This window comes from Oncorhynchus mykiss, chromosome 5, assembly GCF_057628025.1.
Source record: "Oncorhynchus mykiss isolate SJ-2025 chromosome 5, ASM5762802v1, whole genome shotgun sequence".
Taxonomy (NCBI): Eukaryota; Metazoa; Chordata; class Actinopteri; order Salmoniformes; family Salmonidae; genus Oncorhynchus; species Oncorhynchus mykiss.
Window position 1 is genome coordinate 21,485,125 of NC_143026.1, and position 19,135 is coordinate 21,504,259.

The following is a 19,135-nucleotide window of genomic DNA, read 5'->3' on the forward strand; positions in this document are numbered from 1 at the left end:
TTAGTGACGCATGTAGTTTTGATTTTACTGTGTAAACTGCATGGTTGATGTGCATGTGTTTAGCACCACACAGGGCTTAGTGAAAGAGGACAACAGTGTACCTCATTGTGCCTCAAATCAAATTCCATTTTAATTGGCACATGCTTCGTAAACAACAGGTGTAGACTGACAGTAAAATGCTTACTTACTGGTCCTTTTCCAATAATTAAAGATACATTTTGTTAAATATAAATAGCGGCACGAGGAATACATAGTGAATAGCTAATAACAATAATAAGTCAAAATAAGATGGCAGGGAGCTCAGCCCCAGTGATGCAGCTGTACAACTTTGTGAGGACCTGGTGGCCCGTGACAAATATTTTCAGCCTCCTGAGGAGGAAGAGGCGCTGCCATGGCCTCTTCACTACTGTGTGGGTGTGTGTGGCCCATTTTAATTCCTTAGTGATGTGGACACCGAGCATCTTGAAGCTCTCGACCTGCTCTACTACAGCCCCGTCGATCTGGATGGGGGCGTGCTCGGCCCTCCGTTTCCTGTAGTCCACGATCAGCTCCTTTGTCATGCTGACATTGAAGGAGAGGTTGTTGTCCCTATAGGCTGCCTCATTGTTGTCAGTGATCAGTTCTACCACCGTCGTGTCAACAAACGGTGCTGAAGTCATGCGCAGCCATATAGTCGAGTGTAACGGCTGTCGTGGGGTGAAGAAGGTGAGGACCAAGGTGCAGCGTCGTACGTGTTCATCTTTATTTATGAATTGAACACTGAATGAAAAAACAACAAAAGAGAATGAACGAAAACAAAACCGTTCTGTCTGGTACAGAATACAAAAACAGAAAACAACTACCCACAAACGCAGGTGGGAACAGGCTATCAGCTGTCAATCAGAGACAACGATTGACAGCTGCCTCTGATTGGGAACAATACCAGGCCAAACACATAGAAATACAACACACAGAACAAAACATAGAATGCCCACCCCAACTCACGCCCTGACCAAACCAAAACAGAGACATAAAAAAGGAACTAAGGTCAGAACGTGACAGTACCCCCCCAAAGGTGCGGACTCCAGCCGCAAAACCTGAACCTATAGGGGAGGGTTTGGGTGGGCATTTCACTGCGGTGGCGGCTCTGGTGCGGGTTGTAGACCCCACTCCACCTTAGTCTTGGCCCACTTAGGTGGCGCCTCTGGAGTGGCGACCCTCGCCGCCGACTCCGAACTGGGGACCCTTACCGCGGGCCCCAAACAGGAGTGAGACTCTGGCGGCGCCGGACAGGCGGGAGACACTGGCGGTGCCAGACCGTCGGGCGGCTCTGTCGCCTCCGGACTGACGGGCGGCTCTGTCGCCTCCGGACTGACGGGCGGCTCTGTCGCCTCCGGACTGACGGGCGGCTCTGTCGCCTCCGGACTGACGGACGCACTGGAGGTCTCGAGCAACGAGCCTGCACAACCTGTCCTGGCTGGATACCCCCTGTAGCCCGGCAAGTGCGGAGAGTTGGAACAGGCCGCACTGGGCTGTGCTGGCGAACCGGGGACACCGTGCATAGAGCTGGTGCCGTATAACCCGGGCCGGGGAGACGCACTGGAGACCAGATGCGCTGAGCCGGCATCATCCCTCCTGGCTCGATGCCCCCTCTAGCCCGGCCGGGCTATGCGTGCGCACTGGGGACACTGTGCGCTTCACAGCATAACACGGTGCCTGCCCGGTCACTCTCTCGCCACGGTAAGCACGGGTAGTTGGCTCAGGTCTCCTACCTGACTCCGCCAATCTCCCTGTGTGCCCCCCCCCTAAAAAAAATTCTGGGGCTGCCTCTCATGCACGTTACATCGAGCCAATTCCTTGTAGTGTCTCTGCTCCGCTCTAGCTGCCTCCAGCTCCTCTTTCGACGGCGATACTCTCCCGGCTGTGCCCAGGGTCCCTTGCCGGCCAATATTTCCTCCCATGTCCAGGAGTCCATTACACGCTGCTTGGTCCTTTGGTGGTGGGTAGTTCTGTAATGGCTGTCGTGGGGTGAAGAAGGTGAGGACCAAGGTGCAGCGTGGTACATGTACATCTTTATTTATGAATTGAACACTGAATGAAAAAACAACAAAAGAGAATGAACGAAACCGAAACAGTTCTGTCTGGTACAGAATACAAAAACAGAAAACAACTACCCACAAACACAGGTGGGAACAGGCTACCTAAGTATGGTTCTCAATCAGAGACAACCATTGACAGCTGCGTCTGATTGGGAACCATACCAGGCCAAACACATAGAAATACAACACACAGAACAAAACAGAATGAAAAACATAGAATGCCCACCCCAACTCACGCCCTGACCAAACCAAAATAGAGACATAAAAAAGGAACTAAGGTCAGGACGTGGCATCGAGGGTGAACAGGGAGTACAGGAGCGGACTAAGCACACACCCCTGAGGGACCCCCGTGTGGATGGTCAGTGTGGTGGATGTGTTGGGGGTGGCCCATCAGGAAGTCCAGGACACAGTTGCATAGGCATTGTTCAGTCCCAGGGTCCTGACTTTAGTGATGAGCTTGCAGGGTGAATAAAGGTTAAATAAATATGTGGACCACTGTGTGTGTGTGCGTGTGTGCGTGCGTGTTGTGTAGCCGACGCGTCCAGACCGTGGCTGGTTGGTGATGCCGTTTGGTAAGAACCCGTGGTGGGTGTACGTGGCCAGCGCCGTTCCTGCTCTCCTGGTCACCATCCTCATCTTCATGGACCAACAGATCAGCGCTGTCATCGTCAACCGCAAAGAGAACAAACTCAAGGTACAGTACGACCGAAATTATAACACAACAGAACACAGAAACATACTTACTTACTTACTCGTTATGAGTCTTCTAAAAAAAATATTAACATAATGTCAATCTAAACACAACCATTCAACAACCATTCTATACACATAAACACAACAGCAAAACAGAAAACAAACTGCAGATAAAAACTCTTGAACGTTACCTCACCCCACCTTTTCTCTCCCCCTCCAACAGAAAGGTTGTGGGTACCATCTGGACCTGTTCTGGGTGGGTATTCTGATGGCAGTGTGTTCCTTCCTGGGCCTGCCCTGGTACGTGGCTGCCACTGTCATCTCCATCGCCCACATCGACTCTCTGAAGATGGAGAGTGAGTCCAGCGCCCCAGGAGAGCAGCCCCAGTTCCTGGGAGTCAGGTAAGGAGAGGTTGGGGGAGGGGTTAGGGGTGTGAGTGAGTGTGTGTGGGGGAGCTTAACATTGTTATCATGTATTGCTCACCAGGTGCCCTTAGAGAGTTCCTCAATGAGCCTGACACCTTGATAAGCTAATTTCCTGACGATGGCTCACCGTGCTTTGTACTTGGCGACTTCAACCTTCCAACTCTTTCTTTCCCGTTCCTTACCTCTTTTTACCTCACTCTTTCCCAGTCCTTTCCCACTCACAAGTCAGGTTGTTTGCCTACTAATCTCACTGCCACCCCCCTCCAGGTCTCTGATCACTACATTGTTTCCTTTTCTGTCTCCCTCTCCTCCAACCCTAGCCACTCAGACTCTACCCAGATGCAGATGAGGTAGACTCCTAATTAATCAGAATATTGCTGGTCTGGAGTGGTGTAAAGTACTTAAGTAAAACTACTTTAAAGTACTAGTTAAGTCGTTTTCGGGGGGGGGGATCTGTACTTTACTTTATTATTTATTTATTTATTACAACTTTTACTCCACTACATTCTTAAAGAAAATAATGTACTTTTTACAACATACATTTTCCCATTTCCCCAAAAGTACTCATTACATTTTGAATGCTTAGCAGGACAGGAAAATTGTCCAAGAGTAAATCCCTGGTCATCCCTACTGCATCTGATCTGGCGGACTCACTAAACACATGCTTCATTTGTAAAATATGTTTTAGTGTTGGGGTGTGCCCTAACTATTCATACATTTAATAAACAATAAAATTATGTCATCTGGTTTGCTTAATAAAAAAGGAATTTGGAATGATTTATACTTTTACTTTTGATACTTAGTATATTTTAGCAATGATATTTACTTTTACTTTACTTTTACTCAAGTATCACAATTGGATACTTTTCCCACCACTGCCCAGATGGTCATGCGCCATCGCAATCTTTGCTTTCTCTCTCACACTACTCTCTTCTCTTCTATCCTATTATCTGTCCCTTCGGCTAAATCCTTCTCCCCCCTGTCTCCTGATTCTGCTGCTTTGACCCTTACAGCATCCTATGACTCGCATTGTCCTCTTTCCTCCTGGCCGGCTCGGCCCTCCCATCATGCTCTGAGCTTACAGAAGAGGGCTGCGGGCAGCAGAGCAAAAATGGAGGAAAACTAAACATCCTTTCACAATGCCAAGCGTCGCCTGGAGTGGTGTGAAGCCTGCCAACATTGGATTCTGGAGTAGTGCGTTCTCTGGAGTGATGAATCACGCTTCACCATCTGGCAGTCTGACAGACAAATCCCCAATGCATAGTGACACATAGTTTCCACTGCTCCAGAGTCCAATGGTGGCGAGCTTTACACCACTCCAGCCAACGCTTGATATTGCGCATGGTGATCATTGACTTGTGTGCGGCTACTCGGCCATGGAAACCCATTTCATGAAGCTTCTGATGAACAGTTATTTTGTTGATGTTGCTTCCAGAGGCAGTTTGGAACGCGGTAGTGAGTGTTTCAACCGAGGACAGATGAGTTTTACACACTACACGCTTCAGCACTCGGTGATCCCGTTCTGTGACCTTGTGTGGCCTACCACTTCGCAGTTGAGGCGTTGTTGCTCCTAGGCATCTCCACTTCAAAATTACAGCCCTTACAGTTGACCGGGGTAGCTCTAGCAGGGAAGAAATTTGACGAACTGACTTGCTGAAATAGTGGCATCCTATGACGGTGCCACGTAGAAAGTCACTGAGCTCTTCAGGGTGGGCCATTCTACTGCCAATGTTTTTTTTAGTTTTTTTTAGGGTGGATCAGCTTGATCTTGGAAAGAATGTTGCTTCCAATATAATTGCCTGCATCATTTCAAATCCCCCATATTTTTGGGGTAAATATATATATCCATACACGCATGCATATACAGTGCCTTGCGAAAGTATTCGGCCCCCTTGAACTTTGCGACCTTTTGCCACATTTCAGGCTTCAAACATAAAGATATAACACTGTATTTTTTTTTGAAGAATCAACAACAAGTGGGACACAATCATGAAGTGGAACGACATTTATTGGATATTTCAAACTTTTTTAACAAATCAAAAACTGAAAAATTGGGCGTGCAAAATTATTCAGCCCCCTTAAGTTAATACTTTGTAGCGCCACCTTTTGCTGCGATTACAGCTGTAAGTCGCTTGGGGTATGTCTCTATCAGTTTTGCAGATCGAGAGACTGAAATTTTTTCCCATTCCTCCTTGCAAAACAGCTCGAGCTCAGTGAGGTTGGATGGAGAGCATTTGTGAACAGCAGTTTTCAGTTCTTTCCACAGATTCTCGATTGGATTCAGGTCTGGACTTTGACTTGGCCATTCTAACACCTGGATATGTTTATTTTTGAACCATTCCATTGTAGATTTTGCTTTATGTTTTGGATCATTGTCTTGTTGGAAGACAAATCTCCGTCCCAGTCTCAGGTCTTTTGCAGACTCCATCAGGTTTTCTTCCAGAATGGTCCTGTATTTGGCTCCATCCATCTTCCCATCAATTTTAACCATCTTCCCTGTCCCTGCTGAAGAAAAGCAGGCACAAACCATGATGCTGCCACCACCATGTTTGACAGTGGGGATGGTGTGTTCAGCTGTGTTGCTTTTACGCCAAACATAACGTTTTGCATTGTTGCCAAAAAAGTTCAATTTTGGTTTCATCTGACCAGAGCACCTTCTTCCACATGTTTGGTGTGTCTCCCAGGTGGCTTGTGGCAAACTTTAAACGACACTTTTTATGGATATCTTTAAGAAATGGCTTTCTTCTTGCCACTCTTCCATAAAGGCCAGATTTGTGCAATATACGACTGATTGTTGTCCTATGGACAGAGTCTCCCACCTCAGCTGTAGATCTCTGCAGTTCATCCAGAGTGATCATGGGCCTCTTGGCTGCATCTCTGATCAGTCTTCTCCTTGTATGAGCTGAAAGTTTAGAGGGACGGCCAGGTCTTGGTAGATTAGCAATGGTCTGATACTCCTTCCATTTCAATATTATCGCTTGCACAGTGCTCCTTGGGATGTTTAAAGCTTGGGAAATCTTTTTGTATCCAAATCCGGCTTTAAACTTCTTCACAACAGTATCTCGGACCTGCCTGGTGTGTTCCTTGTTCTTCATGATGCTCTCTGCGCTTTTAACGGACCTCTGAGACTATCACAGTGCAGGTGCATTTATACGGAGACTTGATTACACACAGGTGGATTGTATTTATCATCATTAGTCATTTAGGTCAACATTGGATCATTCAGAGATCCTCACTGAACTTCTGGAGAGAGTTTTCTGCACTGAAAGTAAAGGGGCTGAATAATTTTGCACGCCCAATTTTTCAGTTTTTGTTTTGTTAAAAAAGTTTGAAATATCCAATAAATGTCGTTCCACTTCATGATTGTGTCTCACTTGTTGTTGATTCTTCACAAAAAAATACAGTTTTATATCTTTATGTTTGAAGCCTGAAATGTGGCAAAAGGTCCCAAAGTTCAAGGGGGCCGAATACTTTCGCAAGGCACTGTATATATATATACATATATACATACACATACCTATATTGACATACATACTTTTTTAAAGAATATACCTTTATTATTATTCCCCGCAAACCCTTCCGCCGATCCCCCAATTGAAGTAAACTAATAAACACTTCTGCTTCTACCTTCAATCCATACACATTCTACAGACAGTCTACTTTACAATAGTTCTCTCTTGTTTGTTCTTAGTCCTTCCTCTATTTCTGATGTCTATCCAGTTTGATGATTTCTATTTGTAACTATGCTATTTCACAGAAGTTCCGAACCTATATATATTTTACAGATCCCGTATGTTTTACATTGTTTATCTTGTTATTAGTCCCACCCTTCAGCTCCACTCAACTCCTCCCATTTGTCTCTCAACATCATCCATTTCGGATTTCTACTTGCCATATATTTTTCAACTGTGCTGTGATGCTTCACAAAATAATTGAACCTTCCTATTCTCATAGCTTCTACAGATTATAAATTAAAAATAAACATTTTTGCTAAAATAATTATTCTATTATTTATTGATTGATTATGGCTTTTCAAATCACCCAGTATTGCTATCTTTAGTGTTAGTTCCAGGCAAATGTTGCAATTCTTCAGCCATTCCTGGACCTTTGACCAAAAACGATCTACATATGGACAATACCAAAATAAATGATCTAATGACTCTGCCTCCTCACAGCAGAATCTGCAGAGCTGGGAAGATTGTATCCCCCATATATATAACATTCTATTGGTTGCAAAAATTTTGTATAGTAATTTATATTGAAAAATGTGAAGTTTTGAATCCGGCGTTGTTTTGCGTATCAATTCATTAACCATGTGCCATGGAATGGGTACATCGAAAATCTCTTCCCAACTATTTTGCAACTATTTGGTCCTTAAATGAAATTGGTATATGTTTTTATTTATCACACTTTTCTTAAACCATTTATGTTCTTTAATACAGGGCCGACATACAAGTTCCTTACTTTTTTCCCCTTCTACTTGCCTCTTCCATTTTTGTGGTAATGCTGCAATTAATTGGTTGTAATTTTGGGTAGAGCAGACATTTCCATATGTCTGTGTTATCTGCATGTGTGACATAACTCCACCAGTCCTATTTATGATATCATTCACTAAAATTATACCTTTTTTAAACATTTCTTCGATAAATAAAGTTTTTTTAATCAATTAGTATATTTGAATTTAACCACAATATTTGTTGTACTATTTCTTCTGTCCTTTCAGGTGGATTAAACTGAAATTGCAACCAACTTGTTTAAAAAATAAAGATATTCTGGAGATTATTTCCTTTTCAAACAACCCGAAAGTGAGCAGGTGTAATCTGAATAAAGGGAAAAGGGCCCTTCCTGAATATAGGATGAGACATTCGTACCAATTGACTAGAGAACCAGTTTGGATTTAAGTATAACTTTTGTATGACTGATGTCTTTAGTGAGAGGTCTAATGCTTTAATATTTAATCATTTCTGCCCACCGAATTCATATTCGTTATATAAATAGGCCCTTTTAATTTTATCTGGTTTGCCGTTCCAAATAAAATGTAATATTTTTTGTTCATATAATTTAAAAAGCAGGTCACTAGGTGTAGGCAAAACCATAAGCAAATAGGTAAACTGTCATGTATTGTCATGTTGTGTCTTGTTTCTGTCCTTTCCCTTCACCCTGTCTCCCCCTGCTGGTCGTTTTAGGTTACCTTTTCTCCCCCTCTTTCCCCCAGCTGTTCCTTGTCTCCTCCTAACTACCTCGTCACCCCTTTTCCCACCTGTTCCCTTTTTCCCTCTGATTAGTCCTCTATATCTCTCTCTGTTTTTGTTCCTGTCCTTGTCGGATTCTTGTTTGTGTTGTTCATGCCTGAACCAGACTATCGTCATGTTTGCTGCAACCTTGTCCTGTCCTGTCGGAACCTGCCGGTCCATCTGAGCCTACGTTTGTTTTCTTATTAAAGAAGCTCTGTTTACGTTAATTCGCTTTTGGGTCCTCATTCACGCACCGTAACAGAAGAATCCGACCAAGAATGGACCCAGCGACTTCGGATCCTCTCCACTCAGCCGTCGAGATCCAGGGAGCGATGCTAGGCAGACACGAGCAGGAATTGTCTGCTGCTCGACATGCCGTTGAGACCCTGGCCACCCAAGTCTCCAACCTCACAGAACAGGTTCACCATCTCCGCCTCGATCCACCGGCCACTTCCAGGGCTTTCGAATCTCCGGAGCCCAGAATCAATAACCCGCCGTGTTACTCTGGGGAGCCCACTGAATGCCGCTCGTTCCTCACCCAGTGTGATATTGTGTTTTCTCTCCAGCCCAACACTTACTCCAGGAGCATTGCTCGTGTCGCCTACGTCATATCTCTCCTTATTGGACGGGCTCGTGAGTGGGGCACGGCAATCTGGGAGGCAAGGGCTGAGTGTACTAACCAGTATCAGGACTTTAAGGAGGAGATGATACGGGTTTTTGATCGATCTGTTTTTGGGGAGGAGGCTTCCAGGGTCCTGTCTTCCCTATGTCAAGGTAATCGATCCATAACAGACTACTCTATTGAGTTTCGCACTCTTGCTGCCTCCAGTGGCTGGAACGAGCCGGCTTTGCTCGCTCGTTTTCTGGAGGGTCTCCGCGCAGAGGTAAAGGATGAGATTCTCTCCCGGGAGGTTCCTTCCAGCGTGGATTCCTTGATTGAACTCGCTATTCGCATTGAGCGACGGGTTGATCTTCGTCACCGAGCTCGTGGAAAGGAGCTTGCGTTCTCCGTTGCCCCCCTCTCCGCATCACTACCATCTTCCTCTGCCAGCTCGGGTGCTGAGCCTATGCAGCTGGGAGGTATCCGCATCTCGACTAAGGAGAGGGAACGGAGAATCACCAACCGCCTCTGTCTCTATTGCGGTTCTGCTGGTCATTTTGTCACTTCATGTCCAGTAAAAGCCAGAGCTCATCAGTAAGCGGAGGGCTACTGGTGAGCGCTACTACTCCTGTCTCTCCTTCAAGATCCTGCACTACCTTGTCGGTCCATCTACGCTGGACCGGTTCGTCAGCTTCCTGCAGTGCCTTAATAGACTCTGGGGCGGAGGGCTGTTTTATGGACGAGACCTGGGCTCGGGAACATGACATTCCTCTCAGACAGTTAAGGGAGTCCACGGCCTTGTTCGCCCTGGATGGTAGTCCTCTCCCCAGGATTCAGCGTGAGACGCTACCTTTAACCCTCACTGTTTCTGGTAATCATAGCGAAACCATTTCTTTTTTAATTTTTCGTTCACCTTTTACACCTGTTGTTTTGGGCCATCCCTGGCTAGTTTGTCATAATCCTTCCATTAATTGGTCTAGTAATTCTATCCTCTCCTGGAACATCTCTTGTCATGTGAAATGTTTAATGTCTGCTATCCCTCCTGTTTCCTCTGTCTCTTCTTCACAGGAGGAGCCTGGAGATTTGACAGGGGTGCCGGAGGAATATCACGATCTGCGCACGGTGTTCAGTCGGTCCAGGGCCACCTCTCTTCCTCCACACCGGTCGTATGATTGTAGTATTGATCTCCTTCCGGGAACCACTCCCCCCCGGGGTAGACTATACTCTCTGTCGGCTCCCGAACGTAAGGCTCTCAAAGATTATTTGTCTGTAGCTCTTGCCGCCGGTACCATAGTCCCCTCCTCCTCTCCCGCCGGAGCGGGGTTTTTTTTTGTTAAGAAGAGGGACGGGTCCCTGCGCCCCTGCATAGATTATCGAGGGCTGAATGACATAACAGTGAAGAATCGTTATCCGCTTCCTCTTATGTCTTCAGCCTTCGAGATCCTGCAGGGAGCCAGGTTTTTCACTAAGTTGGACCTTCGTAACGCTTACCATCTCGTGCGCATCAGGGAGGGGGACGAGTGGAAGACGGCGTTTAACACTCCGTTAGGGCACTTTGAATACCGGGTTCTTCCTTTCGGCCTCGCTAACGCTCCAGCTGTCTTTCAGGCATTAGTCAATGATGTCCTGAGAGACATGCTGAACATCTTTGTTTTCGTTTACCTTGACGATATCCTGATTTTTTCACCGTCACTCCAGATTCATGTTCAGCACGTTCGACGTGTCCTCCAGCGCCTTTTAGAGAATTGTCTTTTTGTGAAGGCTGAGAAGTGCTCTTTTCATGCCTCCTCCGTCACATTTCTCGGTTCTGTTATTTCCGCTGAAGGCATTAAGATGGATCCCGCTAAGGTCCAAGCTGTCATTAATTGGCCCGTCCCTAAGTCACGCGTCGAGCTGCAGCGCTTTCTCGGCTTCGCGAACTTCTATCGTCGTTTCATCCGTAATTTCGGTCAGGTGGCAGCTCCTCTCACAGCCCTTACTTCTGTCAAGACGTGCTTTAAGTGGTCCGTTTCCGCCCAGGGAGCTTTTGATCTCCTCAAGAATCGTTTTACATCCGCACCTATCCTTGTTACACCTGACGTCACTAGACAGTTCGTTGTCGAGGTTGACGCGTCAGAGGTGGGTGTGGGAGCCATTCTTTCTCAGCGCTCCCTCTCTGACGACAAGGTCCACCCTTGCGCGTATTTTTCTCATCGCCTGTCGCCGTCGGAACGTAACTATGATGTGGGAAACCGCGAACTGCTCGCCATCCGCTTAGCCCTAGGCGAATGGCGACAGTGGTTGGAGGGGGCGACCGTTCCTTTTGTCGTTTGGACTGACCATAGGAACCTTGAGTACATCTGTTCTGCCAAACGACTTAATGCGCGTCAGGCGCGCTGGGCGCTGTTTTTCGCTCGTTTCGAGTTCGTGATTTCTTATCGTCCGGGCTCTAAGAACACCAAGCCTGATGCTTTATCTCGTCTCTTCAGTTCTTCAGTAGCCTCCACTGACCCCGAGGGGATTCTCCCTGAGGGGCGTGTTGTCGGGTTGACTGTCTGGGGAATTGAGAGGCAGGTAAAGCAAGCACTCACTCAAACTCCGTCGCCGCGCGCTTGTCCTAGGAACCTTCTTTTCGTTCCCGTTCCTACTCGTCTGGCCGTTCTTCAGTGGGCTCACTCTGCCAAGTTAGCCGGCCACCCTGGCGTTCGGGGTACGCTTGCTTCCATTCGCCAGCGTTTTTGGTGGCCCACCCGGGAGCATGACACGCGTCGCTTCGTGGCTGCTTGTTCGGTCTGCGCGCAGACTAAGTCCGGTAACTCCCCTCCTGCCGGCCGTCTCAGGCCGCTTCCCATTCCCTCTCGACCGTGGTCTCACATCGCCTTAGATTTTGTCACCGGACTGCCTTCGTCAGCGGGGAAGACTGTTATTCTTACGGTTGTCGACAGGTTCTCTAAGGCGGCTCATTTTATTCCCCTTGCTAAGCTTCCTTCTGCTAAAGAGACGGCACAAATCATCATCGAGAATGTTTTCAGAATTCATGGCCTTCCGTCAGACGTCGTTTCGGACAGAGGTCCGCAATTCACGTCTCAATTTTGGAGGGAGTTTTGCCGTTTGATTGGGGCTTCCGTCAGTCTCTCTTCCGGCTTTCACCCCCAGTCTAACGGTCAAGCAGAACGGGCCAATCAGACTATTGGTCGCATCTTACGCAGTCTTTCTTTTCGCAACCCTGCGTCTTGGTCAGAACAGCTCCCCTGGGCAGAATACGCCCACAACTCGCTTCCTTCGTCTGCGACCGGGCTATCTCCTTTTCAGAGTAGCCTCGGGTACCAGCCTCCGCTGTTCTCATCTCAGTTCGCCGAGTCCAGCGTCCCCTCCGCTCAGGCTTTTGTCCAACGTTGCGAGCGCACCTGGAAGAGGGTCAGGTCTGCACTTTGCCGTTATAGGGCGCAGACTGTGAGGGCTGCTAATAAGCGTAGAACTAAGAGTCCTAGATATTGTCGCGGTCAGAGAGTTTGGCTCTCCACTCAGAACCTTCCCCTTAAGACGGCTTCTCGCAAGTTGACCCCGCGGTTCATTGGTCCGTTCCGTATTTCTCAGGTCATTAATCCTGTCGCAGTTCGACTTCTTCTTCCGCGATACCTTCGTCGCGTCCACCCGGTCTTCCATGTCTCCTGTATCAAGCCCGTTCTTCGCGCCCCCGCTCGTCTTCCCCCCCCCCCCCCCCATCCTTGTCGAGGGCGCACCCATCTACAGGGTCCGTAGGATTTTGGACATGCGTCCTCGGGGCCGTGGTCATCAGTACCTAGTAGATTGGGAGGGGTACGGTCCTGAGGAGAGGAGTTGGGTTCCCTCTCGGGACGTGCTGGACCGTGCGCTGATCGAGGATTTCCTCCGTTGCCGCCAGGTTTCCTCCTCGAGTGCGCCAGGAGGCGCTCGGTGAGTGGGGGGGTACTGTCATGTATTGTCATGTTGTGTCTTGTGTCTGTCCTTTCCCTTCACCCTGTCTCCCCCTGCTGGTCGTTTTAGGTTACCTTTTCTCCCCCTCTTTCCCCCAGCTGTTCCTTGTCTCCTCCTAACTACCTCGTCACCCCTTTTCCCACCTGTTCCCTTTTTCCCTCTGATTAGTCCTCTATATCTCTCTCTGTTTTTGTTCCTGTCCTTGTCGGATTCTTGTTTGTGTTGTTCATGCCTGAACCAGACTATCGTCATGTTTGCTGCAACCTTGTCCTGTCCTGTCGGAACCTGCCGGTCCATCTGAGCCTACGTTTGTTTTCTTATTAAAGAAGCTCTGTTTACGTTAATTCGCTTTTGGGTCCTCATTCACGCACCGTAACATAAACTATGATATAACTAAGGAGTTAATCAGTGTGATTTTCCACAAATAGACAGGTATTTTCCTTTCCATGGTAGCAAGATCTTAAGTTTTTGCTAACTTTCTATAAAAATTTATTGGAGTGAGATCATTTCTTTCTTTTGGGATTTGTATACCGAGTATGTCTACATCTCCATCAGACCATTTAATTGGTAAACTACATGGTAATGTAAAATGTGCATTTTTTAGTGATCCAATATGTAATATGGTACATTTATCATAATTTGGTTTTAATCCAGAGAGGATAGCAAAAGTATCTAGATCCTCGAAGAGGCCGTGGAGAGACTCCAATTGTGGTTTTAAAAGAAAACATGAGCAAACAACGACACCTTCGTTTTTAAGCCACAGATTTCTAATCCCTTAATATTATTGTTGGATCTAATCTTTGCAGCTAACATTTCGATGGCAATAATAAATAGATATGCCGATAGTGGACAACCTTGTTTTACTCCTCTAGATAGTTTAAAACCTTCTGAGATGTAGCCATTATTTATTATTTTACACCTAGGGTTACTATACATAACCTTAACCCATTTTATAAGAGATTCTCCAAAATTAAAATATTCTAGGCATTTATATATAAACTCCAGTCGTACTTTATCAAAAACCTTTTCAAAATCAGCTATGAAAACCAGGCCTGGTGTTCCCGATATTTCATAGTGTTCTATTGTTTCCAGTACTTGTCTTATATTATCTCCAATGTAAAAAACCTGTCTGATTGGGATGAATAATATCTGACAATACTTTTTTAATTCTGTGTGCCAAGCATTTTGCTAGGATTTTTGCATCACAACACTGAAGTGTAAGAGGTGTCCAATTTTTTTAATGGACTGGATCTTTATATATACCACTTGGATCCTGTTTCAGTAATAATGATATCAGACCTTCTTGTTGCGTGTCTGATAATCTACCATTTATATAGGAGTGGTTAAAACTGCCAATGTTTGTCTATGGAGATTGCATGGCTGTATGCTCAATTGTATATACCTGTCAGCAACAGGTGTGGCTGAAATAGCGGAATCCACTAATTTGAAGGGGTATCCACATACTTTGTATATATAGTGTATCTTAAGATGAATGCACTAACTGTAAGTCGTTCTGGATAAAAGCATCTGCTAAATGACTAAAGTGTCAAATCTAAATGTGTGTGTGTCTGTGTGGTACAGGGAACAGAGGTTGACGGGTATTCTGGTGTTTGTCCTAAATGGAGTCTCTATCTTCCTGGCTCCTGTCCTGCAGGTGAGTCAGTGAGAGAATGGGCCTAACCGTCACATGCAGTGGGTGGTGTTGTGGAGGATTGTGTTAACCGGTATATTGTATTCCCCCAGTACATCCCCATGCCTGTTCTCTACGGTGTCTTCCTTTACATGGGAGTGGCCTCACTTGCTGGAATACAGGTACATTTCACGTGTGTGTGTGTGTGTGTGTGTTTGTATATGTGCTTACTCACCCTCCTCTTTTCTTCCTAGTTCTGGGAACGTATAAAGCTGTACCTGATGCCAGCCAAGCACCAGCCAGACTTCTCCTTCCTGCGTCATGTTCCTCTGAGGAGGGTTCACCTGTTCACCCTGGTCCAGATCATCTGTCTGGCTGTCCTCTGGATCCTCAAGTCTACTGTCGCTGCCATCATATTCCCTGTCATGGTGAGAGCTGTGTGTGTGTGTGTGTGTGTGTGTGTGTGTGTGTGTGTGTGTTGCATCGATTGATGGGGATAACCTCTGTTTGTAGATCCTGGGTCTGATGGTGGTGCGTAAGATGATGGACCTGATATTCTCTCAACATGACCTGGCCTGGCTGGACGACATCCTGCCAGAGAAAGACAAGAAGAAGGAGAAAGGGGGGAAGAAAAAGAAAGACAACAAAAAGACCAAAGCAGCAGCAGAGACGGAGAGCGACGAGGAGGTAAGAGACGAGGACTAGCAGAAACACACACACACACAGTATCAGGCTGACAGTGTGTTGTGGTGTGTAGGACTGGCTCCATCTGTTGTGTTGAGTGTGTTATCTCTGACTAATACGTTTCTCCTTTCTCTGTCCCACAGTGTTGCTGAAAAGGCACTGTATAACACTTACTACTGTCTGTCTCGACGTCTGTCTGTCTGTCTCGACGTCTGTCTGTCTGTCTGTCTGTCTGTCTGTCTGTCTGTCTGTCTGTCTGTCTGGGCATCTGTCTGTCTGTCTGTCTGGGCATCTGTCTGTCTCAACGTCTGTCTGTCTGTCTGGACGTCTGTCTGTCTGGACGTCTGTCTGTCTGTCTGGACGTCTGTCTGTCTTGACGTCTGTCTGTCTGGACGTCTGTCTGTCTTGATGTCTTTCTCCTTCCAACTTTCACCTGCATGGTTCAATCCTCTCTGTGTAGTATTTAAGCATTTAATTGCACCATTTACTGTTTACGCTGTATCCTGTGCATATAATGAATAAACTTTGATTTGATGATTGTGACGTTTTGCTTCGATTTAAGCATGCAGATTGTGTGAGCGTGTGCGTTCATGTCCGCATATATTTGGGGCATCATCCCTTACGCCTCTGTTGAGCCACTCCCCTGATGGTTCCTCCTGCACGCTGATTGGTTGCCCCCGGTTCCCCCCTCTGTCACTCAGCCCAAGACTCCCCTCTCTCCTCCAGTGAAGATACTCATGGACACCATAGACCTGCCTAAAGACCCTGACCCCTCTGTAACCCCACCCACCCAGCCCCCCATCTCTGACTGGGAGTAAACCTCTCTTTTGAGATTGACCAAAGGAGTGAGAACTGTTGTTTGTATGACTGTGATGTCATTGTTGTGCGACAGATGGAGCAGCTAGATTTATGTTATGATGTTGTGAGACACTGATGGTTTTATTATTTTTGTCTTCCTTCTCTCCTACCTCACCTGATTCTTCACTCTGCCATTCAACCCCTCCTATCTCTGTGTGTGTGTGTATGTGTGTGTATGCATATGTGCGTGTGTTTGCTTGTGTACGTGTCTGTGTGTACAGGAGAAGAACGTTTACTCTAGTGTGAATCCTGATAACATTGAGCTGGACCGCAGGTACTGTGTGCTCAAACTGCACGTCCCCTACAGTGACCTGATACAACCTGCCATCACACACACCGACTGAGGAGTACATGGCCAGCAGGACCACAACTACGACTACTGACACACACACACACACACACACACACACACACACACACACACACACACACACATACACTATGCTGATACATTTCAGTTGAAGGCATTCAGTTGTACAACTGACTAGGTATCCCCCTTTCCCTTTCCCTTCTGGACAATTACCGACACATGCTAGGAACCATTTAGCAAAGTTCCATTCACTATTAGCATTCTTTAGCACTGTTGTCACCTAAACACTTTATACACATTGAATTTCATATAAATATATAAAAATATTCCATAAACTGTAGATAACATGTAAACATACATTAGATTCAGTTGGATAGTAGTTATTGTATTACAAGTGTGTTATGCAACACCTCTACTCTTAAACATTGTATAAATCACTGTAGTGTCTGGTAGACATACCCAGACACATGGATCACATGCCATTCTGAACCTTAAGTCTACTGTCCGAAGCTGTTGGAGCATAAATCGCAGCGTGTGGACTGTCTTCTCTTCGTTCAAAATATTCTCTGAGCTCCAGCACCTGCTCAAACCACTGGATGTTGTGTGTGTAACGTTTTTCTCTGCTATACTTTGGCCCTACTGTAGATGTGTTTGTGAGGGCAGACTGACAGTGGTTCAAATACCACAGCCGATGCACCTGAAAGCAAGGCAGAAGTCGTTTTTGTGTGTTTGTTTGTTTTGATGATGTCTTCCAAGTGTTATTTATTCATCGTGTGCTGTGTGGTTTGTGGCAGCAACCTCTGTTGTACTAATGTAAAGACTCCTCTGAAGGCACAGTTGGCGAAGGAAGAGTTGTAATGTTATAGTAATACAATATTATTATTATTGAAAAAAAAAGGTATTTCACCCCCCTTTTTCTCCTTAATTTCGTGATATCCAATTACGATCTTGTCTCATCGCTGCAACTCCCCAACGGGCTTGGTAGAGGCGAAGGTCGAGTCATGCGTTCTCCGAAACATGACCCGCCAAACCGCGCTTCTAAACACGTTTAACCCGGAAGCCAGCTGCACCAGTGTGTCGGAGGAAACACCGTTCAACTAACGACCGAGGTCAGCCTGCAGGCGCCCAGCCCGCCACAAGGAGTCGCTAGAGCGCGATGAGCCAAATAAACCCCCCCCCGGCCAAACCCTCCTCTAACCCGGACGATGCTGGGCCAATTGTGCACTGCTGTATAGGACTCCTGTTCACAGCTGGTTGTCACACAGCTTGGAATCAAACCTGGGTCTGTAGTGACGCCTCAAGCACTGCAATGCAGTGCCTTAGACCACTGTGCCACTCGGTAGGCAGTAATACAATATTATAATACAATGTTAGTCTGACATCTGAGGGGTGGTGGTTGTCCGGTGTTCATTGGAGACACTATTCAGACCTGATCATTTACATATTTTATATTTTGGAATTATAAGACTTCTCTGATCTACAATGGGACAGTCATCCTCTCTCTCCCTTGTCAGTCCCAGCTGGTTTTGTCAGCCACTGCTCTCTCAAGACAAGTGAATTCTGGACCCATGTGTTTGTCTGGGACAATCAATGTTTGTCTGAGAAATACTGAAATAGGTATTTGATTACCGGTACATATAGGTCATGAACCTGCTGCAGTACATTAAGTCTAGTCTGTCTCACCTCACCCCCCCTTCACCTCACCTCACCCCGTTTCACCAAACCTCACCTCGCCCTTCACCTCACCTCACCCCCCAACCCAATCCGTTTACTTTTTGTCACCGTTCAAACTCACATCCTCCTCCAAATCTTTCTAACTACCCCATAACCTTCTTCTCCCGCTCTGTGTGTGTGTGTCTGTGTGCACGCACGTGTTCGTGCATGTGTGTCTGTTTTCCCCTTTGTAGTAATGTGTGCTCCTGCTCGTGTCAGTTAACACATTCTTGTCTGCATTGCTGTTCAGGGAGTATGGTTGAGAAGTGTGAAACTATGTTTGTTTGTGCTCACGAGACTGATTGCCTGTGCTCGTGACAGTGCATGTGTGTGTGTAACCTGGGCTGTTCCACCTGACTGTTCCTCCCTCAGAATTACTCTGCACCTGAAGATCTGCCCCCCCTCACCTGCCCACTCCCAGGTGAGCCTTACCCCCGGATCATCATCACGCCCTCCTGTTTCCCAGTTTGACATCCAGGTGGAGTCTGAATACCAGGAGTCTGACCTCTACCCAATGGGTCATGACCTTTACCCCAGCATTAACCCCTGCCCTCTGAATGGCCGCTACCTGACCTCTAAGACTCAACGAGACCAGTACCAATACAAAAATCCACACTCTCATCCCTATGATGTGGGCAGCGAAACCTTGCTGTAGGTTGACAGCACATAGACACACAGACACATATAACCAGTTGCGAAATCTTCAAAACTATACAAGACAGTTTCTCTCCAGTTTATATTAATAAGAATGGCCTTTTAACCCGAGGTACCTATCAGTTATTATAAGAAGACAGACAAAGTATAACTTGTATATATTCAGTGCCCCTGCCCATTACAACAATTTATTACATCAACAAAAAAGAAACAACTAAAACTATATTAATTACTTGATTGCAAATGTATCTGTACAATTATAAAAAATGAAGAGAAAAATATAGAAATATAGAAACGTGAGCATTGTGATAATAATGG

General features: G+C 46.3%; 1 protein-coding gene across 4 annotated transcripts in view; it reads left to right on the forward strand.

The window, feature by feature from the left end:
* The window catches only part of LOC110522819 (electrogenic sodium bicarbonate cotransporter 4-like), a 54,903-nt gene extending 36,031 nt beyond the window's left edge, over positions 1-18,872 (forward strand). For 2 of the 4 annotated variants that reach the window (XM_090234154.1, XM_090234155.1), the window contains 7 exons: positions 2,611-2,772; positions 2,995-3,173; positions 14,550-14,622; positions 14,712-14,780; positions 14,853-15,026; positions 15,112-15,285; positions 16,362-18,872. In XM_090234154.1, the coding sequence (XP_090090280.1) occupies positions 2,611-2,772; positions 2,995-3,173; positions 14,550-14,622; positions 14,712-14,780; positions 14,853-15,026; positions 15,112-15,285; positions 16,362-16,484 (954 nt within the window). In that variant the 3' untranslated portion in view covers positions 16,485-18,872. Of the gene's footprint in view, positions 1-2,610; positions 2,773-2,994; positions 3,174-14,549; positions 14,623-14,711; positions 14,781-14,852; positions 15,027-15,111; positions 15,286-15,425; positions 15,820-16,361 lie in introns of those variants that run through there. The other 2 variants (XM_090234157.1, XM_090234156.1) reach the window with 2 other exon arrangements.
* Positions 18,873-19,135: the final 263 nt, after the last annotated feature.